The sequence below is a fragment of the Polypterus senegalus genome, chromosome 5 (genome assembly GCF_016835505.1).
Source record: "Polypterus senegalus isolate Bchr_013 chromosome 5, ASM1683550v1, whole genome shotgun sequence".
Taxonomy (NCBI): domain Eukaryota; kingdom Metazoa; phylum Chordata; class Cladistia; order Polypteriformes; family Polypteridae; genus Polypterus; species Polypterus senegalus.
Window position 1 is genome coordinate 81,779,598 of NC_053158.1, and position 13,602 is coordinate 81,793,199.

General features: G+C 36.2%; 1 protein-coding gene across 1 annotated transcript in view; it reads right to left on the reverse strand.

Annotated features, from left to right (window-relative positions):
- Positions 1–1,309: 1,309 nt before the first annotated feature.
- The window catches only part of retreg1 (reticulophagy regulator 1), a 102,626-nt gene continuing 90,333 nt past the window's right edge, over positions 1,310–13,602 (reverse strand). Inside the window, exons 7-9 of the mRNA XM_039754890.1 lie at positions 9,766–9,830; positions 3,436–3,562; positions 1,310–3,338 (exon numbers count right to left, since the gene is read on the reverse strand). Of these exons, the coding sequence (XP_039610824.1) occupies positions 2,833–3,338; positions 3,436–3,562; positions 9,766–9,830 (698 nt within the window). The 3' untranslated portion in view covers positions 1,310–2,832. The remainder of the gene's footprint in view (positions 3,339–3,435; positions 3,563–9,765; positions 9,831–13,602) is intronic.

Consider the following 13,602-nt stretch of genomic DNA (forward strand, 5'->3'; position numbering starts at 1 on the left):
TCCTGTACTGAGAAACAAAACACTCATCAAAAAATTAAAACCCTCCTTCATGTTACAATCCTCGCCACCTCTGTACACATTATACTGGATTTAATTATTTGACTCCAGTTTTTGATGTGGTTATTCATTATTTACATTAGGTACATTGAAATAAAGTCAGTTGTAACAACAATTTTTTAGTTGCCATCTCATTACCAACCCAATTAAATCTTCCAAAGTCTGATAAACTCGACTGGGGTTGAGATGTTTGTTTCAATCTTGCACCAAACGTAAACACAACTAAACTGTTTTAGTCATAAAAAGAGTCTTCTTAATTTCTCCTTTTCAAATATAACATTTTCAGGATTTTAACACACAAAGATGTTTGTAATGCACTTAACACAGTTCTTCTAAATTCAGTGTTAAGGACATGTTCATCGGAATTTGAATTTCGACTTGTTTCTTTAAATCGTTTTTTAAATAAACACAGAAATGGAAAGGAGTGTGGCACTGTGAAAGATGATCATACTGATTTGTCGAATTATTCATACACACCTTAAATCAAAAAGACTGTCGATTTTATCCCAGTTTTAAATTGAAGGATACTTATTAGACGTAAATGTGTAACATGCGCAACATGGAATCTTCTGTTGAGTACAAAATGTAAAGTGAAGTCTTTGGAAGCTTTAGTTTTAATAAACGTGCTTTAATCCCTATGTTTTTGAAAGATTATAAATTTAGTCCCTAATGACAAACCATAAAGCAACAAATAAATTTAAATAAACCAATATATACTGTACAAAATAAAGGAAGAAATGTAATTTTGCCTTTGGAACATCTTCTGATTGACTTATAATTGTAAAATGTTATTCTATTTGTCTCATTCCAATTATTTTGAAAGGTGAATTATCATAATGATGTAATTTTAGTGACACAGCATGTATTCACCTATGTTTATATCTTTTATTATTTTTGATTATAATACACTTATTCTAAGCCCCTGTGACTTCTACTATGTTAAAGTTTTATGACAGACAAGTTTAAAATAAAACTAAAGTGCTTGTTTCTGTACAATCACAATCCTGTCTTCTGCAGGGCCGACCCTGTTATTTTCTAATTTTAAAATGAACAGATATTTTATGTGGTTCGTTTAAAATGTCTAAGCCTACCATGAACTTAGACAATTAATGACATCTGACATAAGAAAATACGATTGCCTTGTGGAAGCAGTAAACCCTGTCCCTTTGAAACCACGATAAAGCAGACAACAGATAAGATAGCTAGATGAATAACAGTCATGATGGTCACCTATTTATTTTTTTATCAGACATTATTGATGAGGCTTACAATTTAGAAGAAACAAACGTTGCTAATAGGAGCTAAAATGTCCTATGAATTAAAGTTGTTTCAACACATTTTGGAGTGCCCATTTTTTTCCCATTTTTATATTCTAGATACTCTACAGACAGAGCTACAAATCAAAAAGAGCTGTATACAATACTGGTTTGATGCACATACTTGAGAGAACCCACGTACCTCTAGTAGCAGTACAGCTAATGACCCAGATCTGAATTTGGTTCCTTTACCTATGGAACTTCCAGCAGGTGTCCATTTTTTTGCTTTGTTCTTCCTGACTTTTTGTTAGTCAAACCTGCAATATTCAAAGTGGTCGGAAGTGACATTTGTACAGGTCTTATTCTCATAGCTTCAGCAACTGTTAGTGTTAACCCATTTCTGATATTCATCATCAGTAACAGTCCTAAATAAAATAAGCAACGTAAAAGTTTTAGAATGCTGCATATGATGAAGCTACAAAGGCAGAGCTTGATAATAGATGGCGCTTCAGAGTTTGCTCAACAGTGCACCCATGTCAATATACAGTATACTCTGGGGTCCACATAGTTATTATGTTAGACATATTTTAAAATGACACATTTAAATATGTTTTACTACTTTGAAAGGTACAACTTTTACAGTTTTCTTTTCTCCAGTCAACAGTGAAGTACTTTATGTAAACAGTGCAGCTATACAGCAAACCATAGATGCTTACCACTTTTGCATGGCTGTTAAATACAATTATTGTTTCAGATTAAAGAAAAAAAATTAAATAGATTATAGGAACCAGTTCACTTGATTTAGACAAAAATGAACAATTAGACTGAAAGGAAAACCTGAACCTCTAGCAGTCCTTAACATGTGACATTATGCATCTCTATCGATGGCATAATAACAGCGGTAAACCTTTCTATCTCCGTAGCTGCAGATGTTCAGTTAGCAAATTTGTACAGTACATCAAAAATGAACCAAGATACATAATGTGAACCAGATGCAATTTATACCGTAATGTTATGAATTAATATTTTTGAAAAAATAACATATTTGATTGTCAAAATACCACCCAAACAAGGGCAACTGAAATCCATCAGGTTTTAGATTAAATTTCTCATAACAAGGTTAAAGAATTATAATGGCTTTTAATTAAGTGCTTGCTAGATTAATAGTGTTTGAATTCCTACTCCCTGAATTTTATTTTTTTCTGTTTTAGTTTTCTTTACTCCTTTAAATGCAAGGCTGATGTTTTATTTTTAATCTTGACATAATTACATATGTTGCTTTTGTGAAGTGTTCAAATTGAAGAATATGCACAGGCCCTTTACCAGAATCCTTAGCATTCCTACATTCAAATAACCTGAAAATGTTAAGCATCATGACGAGTAAACAAACAAAAACACATCACTTTTAATTAATAGTACTTTTTGTTTATATGTTTCTACTTTTTAATATTATTTGCAGTCTCCACTTGATGCCACCCTTCTCTTCTCCTTTTGTCCCAAACATGCTATTTATGGTAAGTTAATGACCTCCAAGTAAACTGGAGAGAAAACCAGAGGATTTGGCCTTTTTGTTGTCTTCCTCACTCTTTTTTTGTCCCTGAGTTAGTCCCATATCACTCTCAGCCTGCTCAAGCTCAGACTGGTCGAGCAGTTCAAAGTCATCTGCATCTTCTGAATCAGAATCATCCCCAAACAAGTCACCTGGGTGAGGAGGACGGGAAGGCTGCTCAGACTGAAGACCCTGGAGCTGTTCATTTATAGCAGCAGTTACTGCAGTGACAATGACTTTCTCTGCCATGGTGCTCACTAGGTCAACGGTGTGCCCGCCAGTAAGAGATAATGAAAACTGCTCTTTTATTGTACTCGACAACTGCTGCCTATAATTCACTGGCTGGACAGGTGAAGCTGGAAAGCCTATGCTCAATTCATCATCATCCCCATTTGTTCCTGCACCATTTTCCAGAGATGGGAATTCAGAAAGTCCACAAGTAAAAACTTCATCAGTATCACTTGGACGGTCAAGATCTGCATACCAAAAACAAATAAAAAAAAGATATTGAGGATGCCAAATAAATCGTAAATTCTAACGAAACAAGAAAACAGATTTATCCCAAAAACTCACCATCTGAGTTTTCAGTCTGTGGCGTATGTCCCTCTGAGAGGTTAAATGTTCCATTATCTGTCCAAGAAGGTTCTGATACTTCTGTGTCAGATACAGAGAGCTCCTTACCAGAGGTCAGTGGGTTTAGCTACAAAAGAAAACCAAAGAAAAGATAAATTATGATATATGGTAATTGCTCATTCAAAAAAGACATGTAAAAATCTGTTTCTGGATATCTATATATATAAAAGCCAAATACCACTGACTCACTCATCATAAAATCTCCTGATCTCCTGAACCATGAGGACTTGAGACTTGAAATTTGGAATGTAGGTTACCTTGGCCCTTAGGTGCTCGCTAAGAAATGGTTTTAAAAATTTCATGGTCCAAGTGCAAAATTTCCTTTAGTTTTTTTAGACCCGTTTGTATGTCTATCCGCTTTTTACAAGAGAACTACTTAACTTTAGATCGGGTTTTTTTCTACCATTTCCTTGAACATTCCTTTGATTGTGCAATTTTCTCATCGCACTAAGTATCATAGTTTGCTTGTGGTACCGATTTATTAGCGTGAATCCGAGAGAGACTCATCGGGCTATGGCAGGGGTCCTCAATCCCAGTCCTGGAGAGCCGCAGTGGCTGCAGGTTTTTGTTCTGACCTGGTTGCTTAATTAGAAAGCAATTCTTGCCAATAAAGCACTAACAAGCTATGAAATTAAATTAACTCTGCTATGTCAGGTCATTCTCATATACTAGATTTTCTTTCCCTTTCTATCATGCAAATGATTTGAAGGCTAAAATGGACGAGTAATTCTCAGTCCTTCACTTTTTTCTCTTCATTTTTCTTCCATGTATTTAATTAAACCCAATAGTGCAGATAAATACACACAGGTGTAAATGTAAATAAGCTAAATGGAGAAATGCTGCTCACTCTTGTCATTTGCATGTTATTGATAATAAGGAGCAATTAAAATAGCTGTTTAAGACAAAATTAAGCAATAAGGGCTCAAAATCACTAAAGTGAAGCAGAAGTGTTACTTTAGCAATAAGTGCTTTTTATTAAGCAACTGGGTTGGAGCAAAAACCTGCCGCCACTGTGGCTCTCCAGGACCGTGATTGAGGGCCCTCCTCACTCACACGTCTGCCTCAGGGCGTAACCTTAACTCCGCTTAGTTAGCGAACAATAGAACTACTTAAAGGATCTTTTTTTTTTTATATAATTTGCTCGAACATTCCAGTTGCTTTTGCGACTTATTTTATTGCGCTAAAAATCATAGTTCGCTTGCAGGAGCAATATATTCACGCTAATCCAAGACAGAGGCTGCAGGCCGAGGGGAGGGGGAAGAGTGACATCAGGAGTAGACAGCTGGGCCGGGCCCTCCTCACTATCCTGCTTCACTAATATGCGGGGGAAGCCGCAGGGCATGGCTAGTATTAAATAAAATAAACCTTTCCATGGGGGAAGAGTTATTTTCAGAACTATTTTGGATTGCTCCATCTGATAAAATTTTCAATTTTTTAGTCTTTCCTACATATACTGTGGGCATGCATGCATATGGACAATCTTGTGATACAGTCTCAATATCACGTTTGAGTCTTCAACAGGCATTTTAGGCATTCCTCAACATGATTCGACAGCTTTTGGAGTGATATCTGTTTCTATGTGTATATCTGTGTCAATGATGTAAAGCAGCAAATTGTTTTAAATTTCATTACTGGACTTGAGTAGATTATGTAGGGAAGTGTATTTGTCATTTTTAAATGCAAATACTTTTATTCTTTAAACAGTATATTATTAAGTAATGATTCTACCTTGTTACATTTTAAGAAGGGTCATTACAAAGTACAATTGATTGGCTATATTCAAAATCATGAGTTCAAAGTGGCCATTAAAAATAAAACTGAATGCAATATATTTTAGGGGTGTACATAGACTGCAAGGTATTTTAATAAATGACGTAATGGCCATGCACTTCCCTGTGACTCCTTATGCGGATGCATCTTAGTATATCACAGCATAATGGCACATTGTATTGGCCAAGAACTGAGTATGTGCTGCAGAAGGTCCTGCCTTAAATTTAGCTTGCAGTGACTTTACGTTTCTGCTGCACGTAGAGACACCTGTGTGATGAAAGATGCAGCAAGAAATTCTCAATGTAGTGGTAGCAGCAGCACTCTTTATAAAAAAAGGAGATGGTACTATATAGCCCTGGTCACATTTGAAGGACAGTTGAGTCTCAAGGACCAAAGAAAAAACAGCTTTGTTATAAGGTTTATACTGTATCCCAAAATCTGTCGAATTACCTGCAAAAATCTGAAAACCAGTTACTGTTGTAACTGTAGCAGTGCTCAGCTGTCCAAATGGATAAGCTAGGAAATGAGACTCCATCATTTTTAAATCGATGTTCCCCTTCAGTGTGTAACACATACTGTACATAAGGTGCATTTAGCGTACAGTATATAATGTTTCCTAATTGTACGTAGTGTATATTGGTACGTTTGTAGTAATTTTCTGTATAAGAATATGGGTGCATGCAAAGCTTTTGGCTTCACCATTTGAGCAAGACTACAGTAAAAAGCTCCATACTGAGAACTGCAAAAGTTCATAGCTCCTGTCATTTGTGCTCATGTGACTCCTAAGAATTGCATGCATAAACGGCTACATCCTGTTAGCAAAAAAAAAACAAAGCAAATAAACTCCTGTGGTGCTATATTGACAATTCAAATAACCCTCAGATGACGCAGTGCTTTATTTGTCTAACCACATATCTCCCGGTAACTCCTGAACTACCTGCTTATGCGTGATTTTTTTTTTCTTTTGAAAACACCAAATATTTGGAGGAGGATGGCAAAATCACAAGAATTTTACTTAAGCTTGTTTACCAGGGTTCTGTTTTGTTATTTAGAGATACTTAAATGTGTTTCTCTATGTTGCTGTGCAGAATGTACTTACCTATTGTAGGCATAAGTAAAAAACCTTTTGTTGTGTGGATGTCAGTACCATTTTTACTTCTTACGTCTGCCACTGCATTTTATTTGCAAAGCTTTTATTTTTTCTCTCCACAGACATCTTTGGTTTCTCAAATTATACTTTATAATGATATCTATTTTTACTGTTTGTTCACCATGCATTTGTTGTCTTCTTTTTCATTTTTTAATATTTCAAATGTTTGGGTTGCCTCAGTGATGTTCACTATTAGTGTAATAGGCTGTGGTGAGTGTTGCCATCACTAATCTAAATAATATTGCTGTTTTATTATTTTTTTCAGATTTTTAATGTTATAGTGCCTGTATAGTAATAAAATTTTGACTTGTTTTCATACATTTAAGTCTAACTTCAGGGAGGAAGACTATGAGGCACTTTGCAGTTGATGAAGTGCCCATTTTGCTAGATAAGAATTACAGTTTGAATCCAATGAGCCTGTTGTGCTATTTGGATTTTGGTTTGAAAATAAAAAAGCGTTGTTATGTTGAAATGCATTAGAAAGCTGCAAACAAAGAGATGACGCTGGACTCTTCTGTCAGATTTGTTCTGAGAATTACTCCAGTAAGGGGGACCATCACTTTTAATCACCAACTCAGTTTATAGAAATGCAGCATCAGACCTACAGAAAACCTGCAACATGCTTCACGGTTGCCTACAAACACCTATTCATGTATTGTCCTCTAGCCCTACGGTGGACAAACTGTCTATTGTTAGAGCTGAAAAGTTTTAATTTTAACTTATCAGTGTGAAACACCTGCTTTCATTTATCTGCACACTAGCCCTTTGTGTTTTTCTGCATAGTTGGTAAGACTTCTCTGGACTGTAGTCAGGTGTACCAGGATCCCAGTTGTTTGTGCCAGTTCTAAGCTCAGATAAGCAGTGCAAGACATCTTCCAATTTCAAAGAAAGGTTAGCTTGATGCATTTCTATTTGGTTTCCGTGGCCAACCACAGCATTTCTGGTCCTCAACCTTGGCAATTTATTTGTGCATCTGGAGAAGAGCTTGGACAGCACATCTGGAAACACCTGTCTGCTGTGAAATTTCTGGGAAATTTGGGAAAGACCTTAATGATGCAGGTTGACTACCTTGTGTCTTGTCACTATGTTCATTTTTGCCAAGGTGTAAGATCTACAAGTTAAACCGCCACATCTACTGCAACCTCACCCTTTTAGTTTAGTTGTCCCTGGCCCAGTTGATTCCCTCTACACAGCTGTTTTATTTAATCACATTCTTTTTTATTGCGACACGACAGACAGGTCACGTCGACTTGTGATGACACTCCACTTCCAGTATAAATATGGCCACAGCTACATTCAAACTATCTTTCAGTGGATAAAACAAACAGATCTATAGCATCAGTTAGTTTCTGTTTCCAGGTAGGTCAAGTGCTAGATTTGTTTCGGTTTTGATCTCTTTTTTGACCCTGAGTTTGATGTTTGATTTTTGATTTATCCCAGTGCTTTGTTCACTCACTATCTCTGGTTTTGACCTTTTTTTTTTTAATTCTGGCACTGACTGTGACTCTGGCTTATGCTATCATATCTTGATCTTTTCCCATCTCACAATAATTCCCAGAGAAACTGTCTCATCATACCTTAAGGTCAATGCTAAAGTTACTTGTCTTATAAACATTTTACTGCTAGTTTTTCTTTGCAATTTATTTTTCTTCTTATTCACCCATTGGTGAGTTCTCCTTAAGTTCTCACTGCTTCTGATTTTCTGAATGAACCTGCATTGCATGTAAAAAAATGCTTTTTAAGCCAGCTCCACAGATCCTTGACTGCCTCCACACAAAAGTTTGTCCAACTTACATAATCTAACACTACAGTGATTAAGTTACATCAGGGAAAGCAAACTGCACTGTGATGTGAATTTGATATAAATTATTATTTCAATACTGCATGATAGGCACCTTTTTGAATGTAATCTCTTTCATTGAATTGTTTGCCTAGTTAGATTAATAGTAGACTTTCACTCTCACCTGACTTTGTCCAGACAAACTGGATAAGTAAAGTAAATGGGCAGAATAACATGATATGGCTAGATACAGCCTTCATTTCAAGTGAATTGGAAAATGAATTTCCAGCAACGACAGAAAAAACAGAAACTGTGTGTGGTTTTATGTGTCTTTTAACATCAGTTTACTTTGATGACAGTCAGATCATTCTTTTTGTGTATGAACTCTTGCCTGCTGTCAGCACAACTCCACGCCACCTGACAGAGCTTTTCTTAAGATAAAAATATGAAAGGTCAAAAAGATGGTTGTCTCACCATGTACTGAAACAAAGATTCTATTTCTTTATGAATATAATAAATGAGAGCTTGTACGTTGCAATAAATTAGTAGCACTTGAAAACAACTCACGATTTCAAACAAAAATGAAATGTGCATAAAGGTTAAGACAAATATTATCATCTTGGCAAACTGCTCATGTCCCAAATCATCATGTTTTTAATATGTAACATTAAAAAGAAAAGAAACCTGCTTGGAAGAGGTCAGCAAATGCACAGCTACATGCAGCAAAGACGCTGTTTATCAGTAGTTCAGCCTGTCAAAAAGATTTTTACCCAAAGACCACACCTGGAAATGGACTGTATTTCTGCTTTTTATGTTGCTACTTTGGAGTTTATTATTGTATGTAGAGACATTGTCGAAGAAAGCATTATTCTATAAACAGAGTATTAATTCTTGTATTTTTACTAAAGCTACTTAATAAGCTGTCTTTATTTCCAACTAAATATAAGTTTAGTGGGTTTTCCTCACAATCTTTTAAAACACTAAGACATCAACCAAATGAACTGCTTAAAGTACACGGAGAGCATCCTGAAAATCAACACGTTAGTCTTGTTCCTGTGCACCCCGTGCAGCTCTTGATGTCTCCATTCTATTTGTACCTGGCAGCCTGTTCTTGCCATTAATGACTTAATCACATGGCTTGATTATTTTCCCACTCTGTCACATTAAAAACTGCTATCAGTGTATATTGTACTTTTCTTGACGAAATTCTGAAACTGTTTTATGGACCAAAATTGATCAACACAGTAAGAACATGTTAATCTCGACAAAGAAGACATTCTAAATGGAAAATGAAGCAGAGCCCAAGTGCTATAAAACAGTAATGTTATCTGCTGTCCTTGGGCCAAACCATCTAACCAGGATGCAAGTGACATTAGCAGTAGTGACCGATCTCAAATTATAATATGGTCTGGAAAGAAAAGAAACAGCCCCCTGCAGTTTTCAAAATGAAGCTTGAGAAATGCCAAGACATAAAATTCATAAATAATCAGTAATATAAATAATACACCTGAGCTAGAAAAAAATAATAATAAAAATATTTTTTAAATTAAGAATTAAGATGAAAACAAACCATTGGACAAAATGCAGATATATCTGCTTCACTGTTGTCATCGATGAAACCCAAATGTTGCTTTTCTGAAAGGCAAGTAACAAAGAACACATTACAAGTTTTATTTAAAAAAATCCCAAATTAAATGATTCCTCAAGGAGACAAAGTCTAAATCCACTCAGCTTTTTTAATATTACAGGTGAATTACCAAATACTCAGTCAACACAACCTGTAAGCACTGTAGTAGTATAAAAACATGCCAACTCATAACATGACAGTAATAAAAAACTGGAAAGAAAATCACTAGTGTTAAAATAACACTTAAAGTGTCGATATAAGTTTATATGATCGTTACTGTCACATATAGAAAGCTGACTGAAATTATTACTTGCATCTGCTAATCAACACGTTGCCAATTCTTGGCACTATGCTAGAAATCTCCTCCTATAAATACACTTTTAATGGGCACCTTAATGCTGTATAGTTAACTTAATAGCGCGGTTGCTCCTGTAATTTATTTACCCTTCTTAATAATTAATCTAATGCTATATGAAATTGAAAATATTTTCCTTTACCTAAACACTGGCACAAATTCATATTGTTTTTGAGATCTGTTTGCCTGTAGCTGATTATTTTCAAAAGGCTCAACTGACAAAGGTTTATGTATGAATAACAAGGACTTTTCACATCAATGGTTCCTAGTCACAAAATTCACTATTTCATAGGGATGTTTGTAGACAAAGTCTGTCTCAAGCAGGACTGACTGAAAGCACAGAAGCCATCACAGCAACATGAAAAACTGATTTCTTAGCACTGAAAATAAAAAGTTATATTTGCTCTGAACTGTACATTCTCAAACCCACTTAATCAAATTCATAAGGGAGCTTATGTGCAAACTGGAGTTTATCCCAGCAGCACTGCATGCAAGGCCAGAGATTTTGATAAACAAAACATTATATATTCCACAAAATATCTGTCAACTACCTATGTAGAGTAAGTGGAACAGAAACCAAGGAGGGAGGTCCAGGCTTTTGCTAAGGCTTTGTAGCAAATGTTTGAATTGTCACTAACGTTACACATTACATAACATCATAACACATTATTTTAACATGGCTGTCTCATAGCTTCATTTTAGTTTAATCCTGATACTCTGTATATGCATTTAATTATAATTATCATTCATGGTGGCTCTGAAATCCATACTAACCCCTACTTTCTCTGCTGTTCTTTTTTCCGTTTTTTATGTGGTGACGATCTGCACCACAACCACCTAATCAAAGCACCGTGATGTCCCTACATTAATGGACTAAAGGCCAGAAGTTCACATGACTGTCATCATCAAGTTCTTCCATTTGAACCCTGAATACCATGAGGAATGAAGAGGGCGCTGAGTGGTCTTTTGGCCTCGGACCCCCTGCAGATTACATTTTTTTTCTCCAGCGTCTGGAATATTTTTTTTTGTTTGTTTTTTCAGTCCTCCCTGGCCATCATACCTTACTTTTATTCTATGTCAATTAGTATTGCCTAATTTTATTTTTTATATTTTGCCTTTTTTCTCGTCACCCTGTAAAGCACTTTGAGCTACATTATTTGTATGAAAATGTGCTATATAAATAAATATTGTTATTGTTGTTAACATTAATGGGCTATTATTTAAAACATCAACAACAAGAGTTCTGTAAATCGGTGAGGATTTTTTCTTTAACCTCCTGAGGTAGTTCGTTGTGTGGTGGGTGTGGCAACGCCCTGTATCAGAGCATACTCCCTCTGCTTGGTGTTAATCCCGACTGTGGCTGTGGCTCAGAACTCTATGTTATTATGGTTAACACAGTACAGTAATCCCTCGCTATATCGCGCTTCGACTTTCGCGGCTTCACTCTATCGCAGATTTTAAATGTAAGCACATCTAAATTTATATCACAGATTTTTCGCTGGTTCGCCGCTTTCTGCGGACAATGGGTCTTTTAATTTAGGTTACGTGCTTCCTCAGTTTGATTGCCCAGTTGATTTCATACAAGGGATGCTATTGGCGGATGGCTTAGAAGCTACCCAATCAGAGCATGTATTACATATTAACTAAAACTCCTCAATGCTATAAGATATGCTTCCCGCGCGGTGCTTGTTTGCTTCTCTCTATCTTTCTCACACTCTCTGCCTGACGGAGGGGGTGTGAGCAGAGGGGCTGTTTGCACAGAGGACACGGAGGCTCCTCTACAAAATGCCGCTTTATCGCGGTGCTTCTGTATACTTAAAAGCACGTATTGATTTTTTGATTGTTTGCTTTTCTTTGCGCTCTCTCTGACATTCTCTGCTCCTGACGGCGCTCCTTTATGACGGCGCTCCTTTGAAGATAAGATATGTTTGCTTTCTTTTAATTGTGAGAAAGAACTGTCATCTCTGTCTTGTCATGGAGCACAGTTTAAACGTTTGACTAAAGGGTGTTATTTCATGTCTAGAGGGCTCTAATAATGTTAACAGGGTAGGAGAGTTTATAAGGGCTTAAAATATATAAAAATAACCATACAAACATATGGTTTCCACTTCGCGGATTTTCACCTATCGCGGGGAGGTCTGGAACGCAACCCCCACGATCGAGGAGGGATTACTTTAATAGATTTGTAATAAGATCTGCTTTACAATGTTAAGCACAAGCAACCCTCAGCATAGTATTCTGCTACCATCTAGTGGACGAAAGATCATTAAGCTGCAAAAATTTATAGTTCTAAATGTTCTGCCATTTTATGGTAATTCATCAATATTCATAAGCAGGACTAAATCTTCAGTTAAAAACATTAAGGCAAACAAAAAGCTGTAAAGCCTGTTTTAGAACAAACTGAAACTGAACCATTGCTCGAATTAACTAATGTTGATGACAATGTGAACTGGTCATCAGACATCGACATGGATAGTAAAACTGATGCATAGAGCATCATACAAACAAACCTCCATGATATGCTTGGTGACGCTTCACTGTAGTGCTAAAGTAGCAGCATGGCCAAACACTTACAATCCAGTACAAGGACAAGCAAGATGGAAGCCCCCTATGCAACTGTCAAGGTCTATGTCAGGAGAAATATGGAAGTCACTAAACCTTGCAGTGGTAGCCTACAATAACACAACGGGCTTGCATATCATGTGGTTCAGGCACTTGACCCATTTTTGGTTTGTTCTTCCAGGAGTAAACACAATAGTAAGGAGGCTAAAAACAAAAATCACACTAAACAAAAGATTCAGCTAATCAGAAGCTTCTGATTGACTGAAAACACAATCTAATGCCAGTCATCTGACTTAGGAGATGTAGTAGCTGTGGTATTAATAGTGGACATAATCACTGCTTGCCATTAACACTAGAATTACCAGAGCCTACAAAACAACTCGTAAATCCGTCCCACCTTAAATCGCTTCTTAAAATCGTTCACAGCTCTCCACCAGCATCTTTTGTACTCTAAATGTGCTGATAAAAGAAAAGCTGCAAGCAGCTGGCTATTTCATCCCCCCACCGACTTAGAATGTGCACAAACTTCTCCCAGCTCAAGCCTTGATTGATTTTCTGGGAGTGAAGTGGAGTTTTAGAGTGGAAATAATAGATTGTTGTTTGGAACACACGCATTTCATGTCAGTTCCGTTTCTACAGTAATCTTTGTAAACACATTGTTAAAACAGAAACATTTTTTATATTCTACTAGTAGATGACAAAATGTAGGCATAAACTATATAATGTATGAACAAAAGATAAAAATCTAACACAACAATTGTGCTTCTATTCAAAAATATAACTGCAGAAATAAAAAGCCCCCTTAACATGCGACATTGACAGCTGTTTATTATGACTGCCTCTGTGGCGCAATAGAATCAGCT